We start from the raw sequence: 18,883 nt of genomic DNA, 5'->3' as shown, positions 1-18,883 counted from the left end.
GTGATTTGCAACTGAGCAACTGAGCGGGCAGAAGCCCCTACCACTGACTTAATTAAACTAGCTAAACTGGTTTAACTGATTGAGCTTTTACTGGTACAGCCTGTTTCCTTGCTGTACGGGGTTTTACTAGATGGCTCTGAAGCAAAGCTTCACTGTATAGCTGCTTCACAGCAGAAGCTCTTTGGTAATACATTATACAAAACCATGAAAGAACAATGGTACAGACAGAGCAAAAGAGATGCAAGTTCCTATCGCAAGTGAGGCTGCTCATCCATGATGTTCACAAAGAACAATTTGGTTTTGTATTATCTTATGCTATGTATTTTTGCAGCAGATAATATTTACACCATGGTATTTACACCATTGAAAGGTGCACACATTCAGAGCAAAAAAAGAAATATTTAAGTGGCCACTGTTAACATCACAAAAATCAAGGAGCTCTGTTGGTGGCACCAAATGACCTTTACTGGACAATTACTACTACATTGATGTATATTTTTTTGCACATTTAGAAAAGCACTTGTAATTAATCACTCTATCCTTTCTCTGAATCATTACTTGCGACACCTTTTCACAACCCCTGTTTATGTGCATTGCCCTGCAAGTAGAAGGAATGCAGAAACTTACTACTTTGAGGTGAAGTTCAATAAAACGATGGTATCGCTATAATGGCAGCACAATAGTAATAATGCTGTTTCAAGTTCAGGCCTCCTCCTGCTATGATGTATCATGCTCCAATGATGCAAACTTCCCTTTTCTCTCAAGCAGTCTAACCAGCTAATATTAATTGGCCCTAACTAAAAACAATTGCCTGTAGCCAGTATTTATCTTTAATTTTGTTGTTTGTTGCCAGATCTGATGAGGGGATACCGAGTCTGGGAGCCTAGTCAATTTTTCCAACAACGCAATCCAGTAAGAGATAGTAATTTAGCCTCTCCCTGTAAATCTTGTTTTCGCTTTATGAACATCTGAAAACATCAGTAGGAAACAAATACATCTGTTAGCACTCATTAGCAAATGCTGGTGGTGTTGGTTGTTAAAACTCAAATCCCACCTCCCTGTCTGTCCCTCCACATACACTCCTCAATGGTAGGAGTGGAGTAGCTCATTTTAGTACAGACAGGCTCAAAGGCATGACTGAGAAAGCCTCCACTAATATAACCAGTCTTGAAATAAAAACCACTCTCTAACACAGCTGTAATAAATATTTTCTCTCATTCTTTACAGTGCTTAGTGTCACGGAGCTGCAACCTGACAGCAGAAGGGCATGGTACGGAGACTGGAGGGGCAGGTTACCAACACACTACAAGTAAGTAACTCCAGGCATGAGCAAGGAAGCCCTGAAGGAGTTCTTCAACCCTGTAACTTGTACGCCCAGTTTCAGCTTCATGAGAAAATAAAACCCACACAGAAGCTGCTGGGTGGGGAGTGGGAAGAGAAGGGCAGCTTCTAATGGAAACACATGAACCTTAAAAAAAAAAAAAACCAAAAAAAACCTACTGGGGAGTAGAGTATACTCACTTTAAAAAGACCAAACAAAAAAATCACCCTTTTCTAAATATCTGAATACTCACTAAGGAAACAATGAAAAGGTAAAACTCCCAGCACAAAGGAATGGGGTCAGCATTACAGACCATCACTGCAGGTGTCACCAAGGTTCAGAAGGGTGGGCTACACACATTCTATTTCCTTGTAAAAACTGTTTCAGATATAAAAGATCAGCATTGTACAATTGCTTAGTGGAGGAAAAAAGGTTGAATTAATGAATGAGACCAGAGAAAACATTTCCTTTCTTTCTCTCTATTTTGTAAAATAAAAGTCCCTTTAAAAATAATTTCTGATACCTTAACTTGTATGTTTTGGTTTTAGACCTAGTATCTATTTCTGCATACCACACACATACGTTATGCATGTCTACTACATGCACATGTATGTATTGCTGAAAACATTTTGAAAGGGAATATATTAAAAAAAGAGCTTTTATTTTACAGTTTAATGAGGCATTCCTCTCCCTCCACTTACTCACAATTTTCCTCTGCTGTCCACCAGACAGTTTGCCTAGATTCTCTAAAAAATTTTCACATTGTCTGAAACGCTGCAGAAGTTCAAATGACCCACTAAAAACATGTGGGCTGACAATACAGAAATTGCGAAGTTTTCTACACAGAACCGCAGAGCAATTAAGGATTATGAAATGCAGTACACACTCCTTCAAGAACTGGTACATGTAAGCAGTTGTATCCTCCTAGTCATTCCATCAACTTCAGTGAACTCCCTGTATAGGGAATTTATTTCTGTAGAATAGTTTTTAAAGGATTTGTCCTCAGCTGTTCAGTTAAGGAGGTTTCAAAGCACATATTATCTTTCTTTCTGCAGGGAAAAATACTGGTGATATCTCACAGCAAGCTAACACAATTTCTAACTCCTACCAGGACTTTAGTTTAGCTTTAGCATTCTATACATTTACAGAACATCACTAACAAAACAGTTTTTGGTTTTGAGTTAACCGTCATTATTTGTGACAACCTGTTCAAGAGAACTGATCAACTCAAATTCACAACCACAGGCCTTCAGGTGCTTTCAGTTTGAAAGTACAGATCCCACAGTCAAAGAAAGGTAAACAGATAAAAGTACATCACAGAGCATTATGAATTGACTGAACGTCACAAAATGAAGAAGCTGTGTGAGAACAGACGAAAACAACTGAGCATATGCCCTTTTGTACATGCACAGCAGTACATTTCTGGTAGTTCCATTTATAAGTATTTTTTCCATGAAACAAATTGTATAGAATATATTCAACTAAATTTTAGCAGTAGGCTCCTCTAAAACAAAAGTGAACCATCAAAAAATTTGCTGAAAGCTGCACTGAGACATGTATGCAGCTTTTTGGTGGGTGAATTTTAGATATTTTTTATTGACGATAGTTAATGTGGTAGTTCTGAATTACAGGCATTTTTCCATCTATATTTCTCTAATTCAGCCCAGGAAGGAGAATAACTCAGGTCGTCTTAGAAGGACTTTTAAAGGAGACACAGGTTAGAGTTTGTCTTTCTGCTTGATAGTGCAATAAAACTGAAACATAGGACATTGGGGAAAGATAAAGAAAACACCAAGATTTGCATCTTACCTTCTTCTATCTATAGTTACTAGGTGTTCATTGGGCCAGTGACTCAGCAATGGCTGACAACAGTGTATGAACCATGTCTTTAAAGTGCCATGGCCACATAATGCAGACAACACCACAGCAACATGCAGTAAGATGGGCAGTCTGCTCACATGCTGGCAGGGTCCTGGGGGCAGCATGATAAGGAAACTTGGGGGTGAAGCAACAAAAAACAAAAAAAGCCTTCAAGCAACCAAAAAGCTGATAAGCCCAGGTGGCAAAGGGAAAGCTGGATGACACGATGCTCTTGGCTCCAAGCAGGAAGAGAATAATTTTCAACCAAAAGGATAAAAAGGAGTTTCATTTGCTTTGTGCTATCAATCAAAAAGTAAATACTGACAGATAGATCAGACTGCCTAAACTCACCTAAGCATGTCTAAAAGAGAAACCACAGCTTAGCTAAGCGGGTTATCATGAACCAGCCGAAGAATGGCAAGAACTTGTAACCATGAGCAATCACAAAAGTTATGAAAGAAGTTTCTGTTTTAGAGATGGTTTCTGTTGGAAAGGTGTTTTTAATCAGGGTTTTTGATAATACTGGCCTATAGCCTCTGGGAAGGTGCAAGTTCTCTGGAAGAACGAGTACTCAATTAATCTTTCAAAGGGTGCAGTGAGTCCTCATGCAGTGGGAAATGGAGAAAATAAGGTTTTCTGAAGCAGCAGATACATACATTCAACACCTTGCACAGTCTTGAATGACTTGTGATGCATTTATTTCTCTCAATATTCGGGGGGGGGGGGGGGGGTGTTAATAAAAGCAGAAGTCATTACCACCTTCTGTAAAGATGACAGGTTTGCCTTGTTCCTTCTCCCTGGGTGGGAGGTACCAATGTTATTTTTAAAAATGTATGCTCTACTTGTTTCTTCCCTTCCATCTCTCACCACCTGCCGTCAGAACCATCAGCACTAAGTATCCACCACTGAAGAAGGAGTCTGAAGTCAGAGTGAGTAAATAACTCATCCTATTACATGATGGTAGTTTACTTGCACCTTTGCCTTTTCCAAGGGTAACTGAATGACTACACTGTCTCTATATAAACAATAATATATTTCATATGGCTGTAACAGAGCCAAGAAATGAGGATTAAGAGACTCACATATACTTGTCTCTTTCCAACTCTGAAGAGAACAACATGTGCTGATCATAAACCTAAACTGTTCTAATATACTCTATCATATTATAATTTTACTAACAGTGCCAGTGAAATTCCAGTAGAGTAAATAATTAGGTGACGGCAGGAAATGGGGGACCCTTTAAGGACTTTGTCTCCAAATAGAGAGCTTCCCAAATAGTTCCCAAAAGATTCTAGAAGGGAATTGCAGCACTTACAGACACTGAATACAGATATCTAATTAGTCAATACTACTTCCAATAGCAAATAATGCAAATAGTTTGCCATTCCAGTTGATATGCACTTTATAAAAGCATGAAAGCTGTTAGAAGGTCTACACATGATACTTCAGAAAAAAAAAAACCTCTTCTGTAGATAGAAGTAAAACCCCAGAACAACAAAGGAAAGCCAAACAAATAAAAAAAATCAACACCACTAAACAACCCCCCCCACATACACACATGTACTTACTGTTAATAAAGTACAGTGTTTGATCAGGACAGGAATATTCAGAAGCAAACAGTATCATTAAGTCATGACAGCAGCAGTTAGAACAGCTAGTCTTACAATCCCCAATAGCTTTCTTTTTCCCACATGTCCTGCTTGCTCGCATCTTCATTTTTTCTTACTGTTAATGTTACTTAACACTTAAGTAATACAAACTGAAAGACAATCAGATGTAGTCTGGATACAGGTTGTATTATTCTAATGGAGTAAATGGAATATTTGGCAGACTAAGCTTGAATGCAAGCACAACCCTTCACAATTACGATTATTAAATGCTGTAGTTACACCACAGGCATCCAGAATACTCTTTCTCTTATACCCTTTTTTTGCAAACAAACATTAAAAGCATCAGAATCAGACAATGTTTCCTAAAGTTGAGGGAATCCATCTCAGGGCTATGTAATTAAAATGCAAGAAAGGTGGAAATACCAACAAGTACTCTCATGTTGGCTTCAAGCAGCAGCGGGACTGAACTGCAATTCAGTTTCTAGGACCTTGTGCTTTCTGTCACTGTTTTAAGAATTCTAACGAGGGTTTTGGTCCTGTTGGGAAAAATCAGACACACAGCTGTACTCTGTAAATTCAAAACTGTAGAAGTATGTTCTGCAAGACATTTGTATGCAAATGCTGCTAAGCACCTCTACAGATTTTACCTACAGAGAAGAGTTTCTCACAGCAGCCTGCTACAAGAGTAAAACAATTGCCAGAACAAGGGTAAAAATGAATCAGAGCAAAACACGTGGATTACTATAACATACCCACCCACACATAAACAAGCTACAGAGAAAATAAAAACATCCGGAGCTTGGAAAGTTGCCAGAAAAAGAAAAAAAAAAAAAAAGAAACCGACAACAGGGAAGAGAAAGTATAAGGTCAGGACACCTTCTCTTTGCCTCCCAACCTTTTAGGACTAGGTTGGAGAAACGCCGTCAACCATCTAATCCTGCCATTTCTATAAATCCTTATGGAAACTACTTTAAGAGGCTATTGCCAAAACCACATTGACTTCCCTGTGTAACACACAGTTCCAATTAATAACATATAAATAAGTTCTGAAGAAATTGAAGCTGCTTTAAAGAATTATGAAATTACAGTTCCAAAGAAGTTATATAATTGAAAATATATCTTTTAGATAGCACATTCGGTCTTTCTTTCAGTCTCTGATTAGGTTCTCTTCCTCCTCAGGGCTTAGAGCCTCAGGAAGGGGAAAAAAAAAAAAAAAGTAGTGTTTAGCTTACTTTTTAGCATAAAATTATAATTTTTTTATTTACAATTTAACCAACAGCATATTTTAAATAGAAATACTGTACTGAAATTTTCTTAAGAATGCAAAAGACAAACTTGAGCAAAAAGAGGAAATAATTGAGTCTCCTAAGTATATCAATTTGTACTACCTACACTGAACTCTCAGTGAAGCAATATTATGTGTACGTAAATAAGAATACTTCTTTTTATGTTTTTTTAAACACCAGCAAATATGATGCATATTAAAGAATGAAAAGCAATACGTTTTCTTTTCAAACTGCTATATTTTCACCAGCTCTATCAATACATAATTACAATTAAGCCTCTGCCTTTTCAGAAGGTTACTTTTCACTAATAACTTGTTGCAATATAAAGTACTAGTCACTACAAGCTAATAAAAACCTTATCACTGAAGCTTCACATTACCATGCGTCCACTGCATGACGGCTGCCCGTATTCAAAACCCTCTCACTTTTGCATAGCTCATAAAACGTTCACACGCTGGTTCCCACAAAACGCCCAACAGCTGACAGCCCCAAACAGCAACCCTTCTTTCCTCTCTGTTCCACACCCCACACCCCCCGCAAAGTAATCCCTCTCTCAAAACCTGGCACCAAAACACATCCAACGATCTGATCACCACAGGACAGCCAACACCGCACTCGCCCCCACGACAAACATACGGGATCCATTCTGCCGACCGCAACGAGCACGGCACCCTTCCCATCCGGCTGAGAGGATCGCCAGTTCCCTGCGACAAGGAACGGGCAAGAGCCTCTGTCGCTGCCAGGGAGCCTCACATCGCTTCCAGGCCAAACACCCAGGGCAGCTGCCTCACCGGGAGCTCCCCACCTCCTCTGAAGCCAGACGAACAGGTTGAGGCGCGACATTATTTGTAATCATGCCTTGGGCATCCAGGACAGCCCAGAGTGCTGCTGCTGCTCTGTGCCAAGTTCCCTTAGAGGAGTCGATGCTGCTGTGTCAGAGACTACTGACTGGCAGAAGACCATCCTGGTGGATCTGTGTCTTTGTGGGGGAGATGGGTTGGGAGAGGGAGAAAGACTTCGTTTCACTAGTTTTGCTTTCACCATTGTAAGAGTAGTAACTGCAGCAATAACAAATATCACATCAGCGACGCTATGTTTCTCCTCACAAAACCTTAACTGCTGTTGACAGAAACAAAAGCTCAAGGAGACAACATTTTCACATGATGAAACCTATCTGAAAGTTTCTTTCACCAGTTATATTCTCTTGTATTTCACCACAAGGATAATAAGTTTAATGGCCATACCCAGAACTTGGAATAAGAAACTAGTACTCCTGGCTCTCATTCCCAAGAGGACGTAACAGTTAGGATGCCACAATCTAAAACACTTCCTAAGAACAAATACGTAGACAGTATTCTAGTAAGATTTCCAACAAAAAAGCTCAGTAATTGAATTGCAAATTCCTGCCAAGTATGTAAAAAAACCCTGTAATAATTCACTGACCCATAAAGCAAGTTATCTTTTCAGGTACAGACAAAAATAACACTGCTTTCCCTAGTCTGCACATAACCTCAGTGCCTCGGCAGATGCCGTAACTTTCAGAAGTGGCTACTCAGGCAAAGCTGGCCCAGACATCACTTAATTAATAGTATTCAGAGTACTTAGGAGAGCAGTGAAGGCAATACGAACTTACAAGGCCCAAAGCAAAGGCAGGCACAGCAGTATTGGAGAGCGCAGTGGCAAAGCAGGAGGGAAGGGCAACAGCAGTGGTACCAAGCAGCAGCTGGAGGGCCGGGGAAGCGGAAAGTATTGCAGGAACCAAAGTGTTCTGGGACATGGGGAATATTCTCTTTTCCCTCCCAGGAGCCAAACTACAGCTGTAAAGGGCCCCTGCATATGCCAGTCTTATGAAACGTTTTAGGAAAGCGTAAATTTCTTTATTTATGCTTTTTTGACAGGGACGGGTAGGGGTGTGTGGGGTGTGTAACAAGCACAAGGGTCTCAGCAAGGAGTCACCCTGTGTTTCACTCACAATCTCCTGCAACCTCTGGCTGGTTGTGAAGATCAGAAACAACCAAAACATACAGGGAAGAAAATTAAATGACAAGCAGCAGATAGGGATCTCCACCGTGTACCTATGATTCAGCATGAACATCCCTGACATCCTACAACTAACTTGCACCAGTTAAAGATTGTATTCTGCTTGTATAACAAGAAATCCAGGTTGCTGTTCTGACCCGAGGCAGCAGTACAGTTTCACAAAGCCCCCGTCCTGTTTCATGGATTCTAAAACCCGAGCTAGACACCACAATTTCAAAAATAAATACCACTACACTTCTTGCTAATTTAAAAAAAAAATTTACCTCCCCAATTCTGCTAGCAATATTGGCAAGTCCTCTGGAGTACAGACAAGCCTTAAGGTTCTCACATGCAGTAAATTCAGTTTACCAGTATAACACAATCAAATCCCACATAGAATTGGCTTTGCAAATTAAAACCGGCAAGCATGGCTCTGCACCACAGTTTCCTGCTTTCTACACCTTCCTCTGCTATCAGCAAAATCTAACTGTCTCAGATGCTGTCACACTTACAAACAGTCTTACACTGCAGAGCATGGTTAGACAAGGAATTTGTTAAAATAAGACCACAAAAAATCAAAAGCTTCCCATCTGTCTCCTAATGGCATTTAAAAAAAACCCTAATATACTACACATAATCCACATTTACTTTATTTTCTGGTTATAAAAGTAAGGATTTTAGATTTCAAGTTGAAGTTTTCAAGCTAGAAAGATATCGAAAACCAACTTTATACCATGCAAATGAACAACACTGCAGTCACACCTGCTACATGCCCTTTTTCAACTGCATAACTGAGGAGTAGAACAGATAACCAGGCACTGTACGTAATTCCCCACTCATACTTCTATTTCTCTACCTGAAAAATTGAAAGAAAACAGAAAAAGACGACAACCAGATACACGTTTCATACATTTGTTATGATAAATTCAGCAGCAGTATCTCTAACAAAAGTAGATATCTACAAAGGCTGAGAGAGGTAAACTAGATCTTAAAGAGGGACCAAAGAATTTTCTTATCTTTAGACAAACTTCTCCCACAAAATCTTCCAAGTGACATTAGCTGCAGACTAAGAGGCAGTGAAAACAGAAAGAGAAAAGAAATTTCAAATACCTTTTCTGTTACACCTTGCATATTGAATTGCAGAGCATAAGCACAGTATGAATCTGTGTTTTTTCGTGTCTGTATGTATAAAAATATATAGAATTCAGAGCAGTTGTTTTGCAGATTCAAGAACAGGAAGTACCTCTGATACAACTTCACAGTGAAAGTCCCCTGAAAAAAATAACTGCACATGTGCTGCATACATATAATCACTACCTCCCCTTTCCTCTTTCTTTCTCACATCTGTCTTCAGACAACTCCTCTTCAATGGTCTCCTAATTTGCATATATTCCGTGAAATTTAAAACCACTTTTGCTACAGGCAACTCCAAAAGTCTTTTCCACATTCACAACCTAGTATTCCCTTGAAAAATTTTTTTTTTAAATTTTCTTAAGTAACACTTCATATTAATGTCTTTTCATAAACATTCCAGTATATTGCATTTCCCTAATTTTTCCATTTCTGATTTGTACATCTTTTCCTCCAAACTCTTTTCTCTTCAAACTGCACTTCCAGAATCTATGCACAAACGCTAACAGAGACCACTCAGGCCTCTTTATTGTGTTAATTCAGTGGTTTTGATTCAGCCCAAACATTCAATTTTTGCAAAACTCAACAGTTTCTTTGGAATGCCATCATGAATTTATTCAAAAGAAAATCAAATCACAGGAAGGAAAAGCTCTTTTCCATAAGAAATTATTCCCTCCACTTGAAGGTAGAATGCAAAGCACCTCAAGAATTTCATTAGTGATTTTTACCTCCTGAGTAACTTTTTTAAGTAACTACTCTTACAACCAATTCTGATAAGCAATGGGAATTTGGAGTTGCATTCAACTCCACCACTTATCTGTAGCATCACTTTTTGCCTGCCTCTCAATTACCTTGCTGACACAACAGAATAGCAATGGGGCATGAATTGATTGCTGGTGAGCTCAACTCTGCATGCCCTTGTTAAAAAACTTTCCATAACCAAAAGAGAAAGTTTACAATTACTTATAATCTTAGTGGACAGAATGATTACACTCAACAAGCTTTCTCCTGGGACTGCTGTTACATTTTATATAGCTCTCCGGATACAAGGAGATTTACACAAGAAAAACTGAAGAAAAATAAAGGTTTTCACTCGAGATGTTCACTATCTGTACTTTTAGAAAGTTTGTATCCTCCACTCTGCATTACCTAATTTAGAGAGGGAATGCTCAACTACGAAAAACATATTCACTTTGCGTTCAAGTTGAGGATGAGGAAGAATTTAATGTGAGTTTTAGTTCTTTAGAAAACAGCCCTGGATGTTGATCTTAAATAAAAAAAAAAAAAAAAAGGGGGTGGGGTGGGGGGAGCAAAGACCAGGTAGGGATGTTTTACAAGAACACAAAATCCAAACCATTTATTGTTGGTTTAGAACTTTCTATTGAGAAAAAGCTATTTATATTTCAATTATGTGACAGGATGTCACAGTTTGAAGTCATTTGGGAAAGAAGAGGCCTTAAAAATAATGTACTAAGGGGAAGAACTTGCAAACCTTCATACTTAGATTATGATATATTCATAACAGAAATTCATAGGCCGCATTTATTTAGAACACTAAATCCAACACCTCCTAAAATCAGCAGCAGATTTCAAACATCAGCCAGGAGAAAGCTTAGAGGAAGTCTGCTTTTGTCCCACAGAACTTCACAGTTCATCAGAGTTCAAGCAGAAAAATATTATCAATACACAAGTCCCAAAATAGTTTCTTCCCCCTACCCCAATGTACAGATTTTCAGAGGTTAACAAGAAACAGTGTACCCATTTTCCTCCTCCACTCCCTTTCATCTCGTTGAGGCTGTTACTTCCTCCTAATCATTGCTGCCTGACAGACACAGAGCTGATCTTTCTTCTCGGCAATGACAAGAACGAGGATTAGGACGTGAGTACGTTTGCCCCCACAGAACACCTGAGGCTCCCGCGTCCCCTCCTGCTACGAGCTCGCTAAGTTTGCCACTGAATGACTTCCCCAAATTACCTCGACATGTGCAGCGTTATTGATGCAAAATGAAATTACTTCATTATGTGCGTATGTCTAAACGAACAACAGGCTCACACAGTTTGAAGAAGAAAAAAAAAAAAGATACTTATACCCTTGGAAAGGGAAAAATCACAAAGATCATCTGAAGCTGTAGTAACAGATTAACATAAAACCTATTTATTTAATTTATTGTTGTAGTTCTTGCTCTCTTTTCCACAGCGGAGAATCAAGTTTATGGAGGTTTATAGAAACTAACAGCCTAGGTCTGCAATGACAACTCAAGGAGGCCCAGAGGTACTAAAAGTCTCGTATGTGCAGACATATGCATGCACACACAGGTGCCCAGTAAAAAAGATATATATTTCTAAAACTTTGATTCGCTTTCCTGAAACCAGTATTACTGCAAGTTATTTGGTACATTACATGAAATACAAAGTCATGATTTTTTTTTTTTTTTTTTTTTTAAGGTTTTATAGGCAACCGTTTGGAAAAATCCACTTGAATTATTCTCAACTAGTTTACCCAGGAGTAAGTATTCACAATAAGATTCTATAAAACCTAAGAAAGCACTCTGGAGAAGAAGTAGCAGTTACAGAGAAGAGAAAATATTGCAAATGCCATGACATGTAAGTTGTTCTAGAATAATCACTTTTTTCCCAGACCACAGAGTCAAACATAATCACTGAAAGGCAGAGAAATGTATGGGTAGCTAGTTTTATTTTCAAGATATCAAAACTACATTGTCTTTGCAAAGAAAGTAACATAGCCTCAATAGAACATTGTATTGCAATACATTATGGTTTTGGATATGATTATGATATAAAGGCTGATATTTAGCCTCAACAGCACAGTACACAAAACATATACACACAAGAACAGTTCCACTTTGTACTCACTCTTACAAAGTTGTCAGGGAACAAACCTCTTCTGCCTTTGAGCTGTCCTTCCCACCAGCCTCCATCATCTTTCTTGATATTGGTGATTATGTCACCTACAGTGATCGTCAGCTCATCATCATGTTGAGCTTTGTAGTCAAACTCCACTATCGCCTCCACTAAAAGACAAACACACATATGCACAGTTATTGACTACATTTAAGTCTCCATGCCTTCGAAAGGAATAAGAAAACAGCAATCCAATTATATATTCTCAATGAAAGTAATATATACAGCTTAACCAAGAGAGCATATCAAATAGGCAACATGTAATGGTAATATTTTGTGGGAAACTACTACGAGAGAGGCCAAAAAAAAAAAAAAAAAGAAGAAAAACCACAGGAATGCCCATCATGGTTGGAGCAACAAATGGCATGCATTTTTCTTTACTGATTAAAGGAAATCAATTTGTGATGCTTCTGCAGTATCTACTCCTGCAGCATTACAAAGTTTATTTTTATTTCTTGGACAATGTTTAACTTTTGTTCACAGGACTTCTAAAGCACTTTATTTCTGGAAAGGTTCTCAAATTCATAAGCATCCCAAGCCACTGCACCTACTTTGCTAAATAAATCACTATTAACCTAAAGAGTATTTAACAAGTATTTTTGCATCATGCTGAGTTTCACTGCTGTTTACACAGAAATGCAAAGCTTTGCTGCATGAACATGCTCTTGCGGGGTTTCACCAAAGGGAGAAAAATTTACTTTCACTTGAGATTATGCATCAGAGGATCTGAAGATAAAACACTCCTACTGCTCTGAATGTCTGTTATCAGGCAGAGGTGCATTATAAGCTTGCTACCATTACACGGTGTATCTTTGTCTTTACCTGGGAGGACTCCCCATCCCTCGAAACCATACACTCAACAAAGTCTATGTAGAGAATTAAGGAAGTCATAAAGATAGAAAAATTCTTGGAGAATCAAAAATAATAGACCTGGGGTATTCAAATATGGAAGCCATAGTTATATTTAGTGGTTCGTCAAATATCTACTAGGAGGAGCCAGATTGGCAACGTCAAGGATAGCCATATTTGTAAACCCTTACTCCTGTTTTCTTCAGTGGAAAATCATGCCCCAGGATGTTCCACCAAACACTTAGCACTTCAACCATCGAAACAACAAAATGAGAACTAGTAATAGGCATCTGCTTTCTGCAGAAATGACGGTGCTATGTAAAACCTGCAAGATATGGCCTGCAAACAGGCAATACAGCTCACAGAGCAAAGCTAACCATTACACCACAGACAGCAAAAGGGTTCTGCCTAAATAACAAGCCCTGCAAACTAAATCGAATTAAGCTGACAGGAAAGCAGAGTTATTCCTCTCCACCCCCAAAATGTCACACAGTCACAATGCCAAACATCTCCCGCCCTCCCCCAGAGCCTGCAAGTCATAGCTAAAAGGGTGTTCTGACTTTCGGATACATCCCAGACAGAAGGCTATGGCTGATAATATTCATCTACTGCTTCTTCTTTGAAGCCCAAAACCATTATAAAACCAGATCACAAGAGGCCTGCTAAACTACATAATGAACAGCAAAAGAGAGTGGCCCCACACATTACAAGCTGACGTGCAAACAGAACTTGAAACATTTACCTCTGAAAGTTAACTGAAAAATCAGACTCATTCAGGCCGGGAGGACCTCAGGTCTCTAGCTTAGCTTCCTGTTCAAAGCAGGACCAGCTCTGAGGTCAAACCAGGTTGCTCAGGGCTTTGCCCACATGGGTCTTCAAAACCTCCAAGGACAGAGGTAGGGTGCGCAGGGGAACCTGCTCCACTGCTTGACTGGGAAAAAAGTTTTCTCTCTACCGTCCATTGGAACCTTTCTTGTTTCGATTTACACCCATTGGTCTTCTCCCACCATGCACTGCTGTGAAGAGCCTGACACCATCTTCTTGATAACATCCTTGTAGGTATTGTAAGGCTGCTGTTAGGACCTCCCATTTTCTCTTCCCCAACCTAGACAATCAGAGTTCCTCTAGCCTCAGGTCTCCCCACTCTTTAGCACGTGAACTGTTCTACCCATTTGTACCAACCACAGACTTGAGGAAGAGTGCACTCCACTGCCCTCTCCAGTAATTGATAAAGATGTTAAACAGAACAGATCCCAGGACAGCCCCTGGTGCTACTCCATTTACTATCAGCTTGCAAGTAGAGTACAACCACTACCCAAATCACACACCATTTGAGGTCAGAAGGCACCTCTGTAGACCAAACCCCCTTATTCAAAGCAGAGATAGCTAAAGCACAGATTGCTCAGGGCCTTATACAGCAGATTTTTAATATCACAAAGGATGGAAATTCCAGTGTTTGATCACCCTTAAGATTAAGGAGGTTTTCTTATGTTTAAATGGATTTTCCTGGATTTCAGTTTGTGCCCGTTGCCTCTCCTCCTTTCACTGTCTACTGCCAAGAGGAGTCTGGCTCCGCTTTCTTTTCTCCACCACAGGATGTATTCAGACACATTGATAACACCACCCTGAGCCTTCTCTTCTCCAGCCTAAACAGTCCCACCTCCCTCAGACTCTCCTCACGTGTCAGATACCCCAATCCCTCAACCCTCTCCACGGCCCTTCACTGGACTTGCTCCAGTATCTCCATCTCTCTCTCTTGTACGGGAGAACCCAGAACCGGACACAGCGCTCCACATGCGCCTCACCAGAAAGGAGAAGAGGAGAAGGATCACCTCTCGCAACCTCCCTCCTGCCAACCCTCCGCCTAACGCAGCCCGCAAAGCTAGGAGCTGCCTTTGCCGCAAGCACACGTTGCTGCCTCAGGGTCTACTTGGTGTCCACCAGGATCCCTGGGGTCCTTCTCGCCAAAGCTGCTGGCCAGCCACTCAACCTCGCGTTATTCCTCTCCAGGTGCAGGACTTGGCATTTCTCTGTGTTCATCAAGATCCTGTCAGCCCATTTCTCCAGACTGCTGAGGCCTCTCTGAATGGCAGCACGACCCTCTAGCGTGTCAAATACTCTTCCAGTTTTGCATCACCTGCCAACTGGCTGAGCGTCCACTCTGCCCTGTCATCCAGGTCGTTAGCAAAGAGGCTGAGCAGCGTCAGTCCCATCATCCACCCCTGCGGCACATTGCCAGCAACCGGCCTTCAGCTGGACCTCGTGCTGCCGATCACAGCCCTTTGAGCCTGGCACTTCAGCCACTTTTCAATCCACCTCATTGTCCACTTACCTTCATCAGTTTGTCAGTGAGGATGACATGGCAGACAGCATCAAAAGCTTTGCTGAAGTCAACATAAACAGCGTCCACTGCCCTCCCCTCCTCCACCAAGTCACCCATCTCATTGCAGAAGGCTAACAGATTGGTCAGACATGACTGCCCCTTCATAAATCCATGCTGACTACTCCCAACCAGCTGCTTCTCCTTCATATGTTTGGAAATGGCTTCCAGGATTATTAGTTCCATCACCTTCCAAGGGGTCAACATGAGGCTGACCAGCCTGTAGTTCTCAGCAAAAAGAAGGCTTCTTGCTCTCCCTGAAGACAGGAGTTACATTTGCTTTCTTCCAGTCTTAAGGAAACTCTCCCAATCACAATGACCTTTCAAAGACTATCAAGAGTGGCCTCTGAATATCAGCTACCTCCCTCCGCCCGTACCTCAACAGGGCCGTGACCTTGCACATGTCCAGTTTGTTTAAATATTCCCTAACCTGATTCTCCTCCACTGAGGGTAGGTCTGCCTTGCCCTGGACTTTCCTACTGGTTTCAGGGGCCTGGGATGGCTGAAGGCCAGTGTTACTATTAAAGACTGAGGTGACTAAAGCATTAAGTACCTCTGTGACAGGCCCTCATTCCCATTCAGCAGGAGGCCCACACTTTTCCTAGTCTTCCTCTTGCTGCTCATGCACCCATAAAAACCTTTCTTGTTGCCTTACACATCTGTACTGATTTCAGCTGGGATAAAGGTAATTTTCTTCATAGCAGCTCGCATAGTGCTATGTTTTGTATTTGTGACCAAAACAGTGTTGATAACACCCAGATGTTTTAGCTGTTGCTGAAGGGTGCTTACACAGCCTCAAGGCCTTTGCTGTTTGTCACGGTGCCCCAACAGCAAGTAGGCTGGGGGTGCACGAGAAGCTGGAGGGGACACAGCTGGGACAGCTGACCCCAACTGACCCAAGGGATATTCCAGACCATATGATGTCATGCTCAGCGTATAAAGCTGGGGGAGGAAGGGGGTACATTTGGAGTTATGGTGTTTGTCTTCCCAAGTCACCGATATGTTTGATGAAGCCCTGCTTTCCTGGAGATGGCTGAACACCTGCCTGCTAATGGAGAGTAGAGAATTAATTTCTTATTTTGCTTTGGTTGCACGTGCAGCATTTGCTTTGCCTATTAAACTGTCTATCTCAACCCACAAGTTTTCTCGCTTTTACCCTTTCAATTCTCTTCCCCATCCCTCTGTGGGGGAGTGAGCAATCAGCTGTATGCGGCTGAGCTGCCCACTGGGGTTAACCCACAACATCCCTTACCACATTCAACTCCAGGTGGGCTTTGGCTTTCCTAACCCCATCCCTGCACACACAGACATTCTCTCTCTACCTTTTTCCCAGGTCACTTCTCCCTGCTTTCACCTCCTGTACTCTTTACGTTTGATTTTTGTCAGGAGCTCCTTATTCATCCATGAAGGCATCCGACCACCTCTGCTGGCTTTCCTGCTTGTCAGATGGACCACTATTGAGCTTGGAGAAGGTGATCTCTGAAAACCAACCAGCTCACCTGGATCCCTCTTTTCTCCACAACTGTCTCCAGTGGGATTCTTCCAAGCAGAGCCCTGAACAGGCCAAAGTCTTCCCTCTTCAAGTCCAGGGTTGCAATCCTGCCTTTTTTTGTTTGCCAACCCGGTCCACTGCTTCCTCATAAGATTGTTGGTCATCCTCTCCCTCCCCCATCATTACTATTTCAAAGCTCTCCTCACCTCGTTCACCAGCCTGTTAGCAAAGATACTTTTGCCCTACTTAGGCGGATCCCATCTTTTCCAAGCAATCCTCAAAGACGGTCTCATGATCATAAAACTAAAACTCTGCTGCTGACACCAGCTATGCAATCAGCTGTTACCCACAGGATCTGTCCACTCACCCTCACACCCTTCCCTCTCACCATAAGGATCAATGAGAAAACCACCCAGGCTCCCATGTCCTTGACCATCATCCCAGAGGCATATAGTCACAACTGATACTTTCCAGACCACTCCTGGCAATATGATTGAAGCCTACATGGAAGAGCAGCAGGAGATAGCAGCCTGAGGGCCAGACAAGCCTTGGCAGTCTTTCCACAATGTTCCAGATCCAAGCCCCTGGCAAGCAACAAGCCTCCCTAGATGACAGGTCAGGTCAGCAGATCGGAGTCTCCACCCCCCACAGCAGGGAATTTCCCTACTATTACCACTTGCCATTTTTTCCTGGTGCTCCTGCATGGCTCAGATTTAGCCAGCTTGGGTGCTTCACTAGATGGAGCACCCAGACCCTCAGCACCTATGAGAGCAATGAATCTGTTCTGTAACTGCAGATCTCGAGGTGAAGCAGAAGCCTTCCTCCCAGTGTCAGATGTCATAAACTTCAGGCTTCCAGACTTGCCATTCTGGGTGTCTCCAATCCCACCCCAAGAGGCACAGACTCTGTCTGCCCTTCATTCAGGAAAGTTGGGGGTTTGGGCTCTTGAAGCCTCAGGGACTTGGAGAAGATCTGGAAAGCCCAACCCTTTGAGCTCAACCATCCAACCAATTTTCAAACAGACCTAGCTGCCCTGCAGCATACCACCACAATTACCGAGCCATGCCACACCACCTTTGATGGAGTCTCTGGACCCCTTCGGTGCCAAGTGCTTCACAAACCAGAGAATCTGTTGAACTAACCATTCCAGTTAGGGAAAATACCCCCAAAAAAGGAGACATATTTCTAAAATATGAACTAAAGCCCCCCAAAATAGCACTGTTATTATCCACATAGGCATACTTTACCCTAAAGTAACCACTAAAATTGGTTCAGAAGTTGTATTTACATGATAGCTCTCCAAAGACTACTGGATTCAGGCCACGGCACCAAGGTACACACGCTACTTCAAGTCTCACACCAATGAAAATTCCTATCGCCACAGAACACAACAGCACTCAGGCTCAAAAAAAAGCAAAATTCAGACTATTTAGCAGTGTATTTCCAATTTGGTTGAACCCCAGGAAAGATCTTTTGAGAGCAAGGCCCTGTATCCTTCATTTTTAAGCAGCCCATTAGGATGCACTTGCTCTCAGGACTCAAAGCTTACACATTGCTTTTTGTACATGCCAAGTCATTTCTCCTCCTTACTTAGGAAGCTTTAAAATCCTATTCCCATTTTGCTGTGGATGCAATTACATACTGCTTTGCTCTGAGCTCTCCCTAAGCAACCAGGAGGTGGTTAGAGACCTGTAACGGGGAGATGGCAATGGAGCAGGGATTCGGGCTGGCTCCACCTGCTGATTCTTCAAACACTCCTCAACATTCAGACTGCAGCAAGACATACTGAAGGAAGGCAAACAACTCTCACGCTAAGTCCTATGTTTTAAAAGACTTCTAAGTGCCTGTTGCTGTGCTTGCAGTTTTTCCCCAAGAAGGCTGTATAACTGACATGATTCTTGACAGTTTTGTTTTCTTACTATGTTCTCTCTCTTATGAGGAGAGACCAAAAGGTTGGACAGGGCTGTTGAGTTGACTCTACAGCTGCTTGGGTAGGCTGGAGGCACTGGAGTT

At 41.5% G+C, this 18,883-nt stretch overlaps 1 protein-coding gene across 7 annotated transcripts in view; it reads right to left on the bottom strand.

The window, feature by feature from the left end:
* Nucleotides 1–18,883, bottom strand: part of SH3KBP1 (SH3 domain containing kinase binding protein 1) — a 225,589-nt gene that overhangs the window by 187,217 nt on the left and 19,489 nt on the right. For 3 of the 7 annotated variants that reach the window (XM_030020196.2, XM_041124841.1, XM_041124843.1), the window contains exon 2: nucleotides 12,102–12,259. In XM_030020196.2, the coding sequence (XP_029876056.1) occupies nucleotides 12,102–12,259 (158 nt within the window). Of the gene's footprint in view, nucleotides 1–6,713; nucleotides 6,738–9,206; nucleotides 9,252–12,101; nucleotides 12,260–18,883 lie in introns of those variants that run through there. The other 4 variants (XM_030020198.2, XM_041124844.1, XM_030020199.2 and 1 more) reach the window with 3 other exon arrangements.

The sequence above is a fragment of the Aquila chrysaetos genome, chromosome 7, assembly GCF_900496995.4.
Source record: "Aquila chrysaetos chrysaetos chromosome 7, bAquChr1.4, whole genome shotgun sequence".
NCBI lineage: Eukaryota > Metazoa > Chordata > Aves > Accipitriformes > Accipitridae > Aquila > Aquila chrysaetos.
The sequence above is the reverse complement of the archived record's forward strand: the minus strand, read 5'-3'. Positions and strand labels throughout refer to the sequence as shown.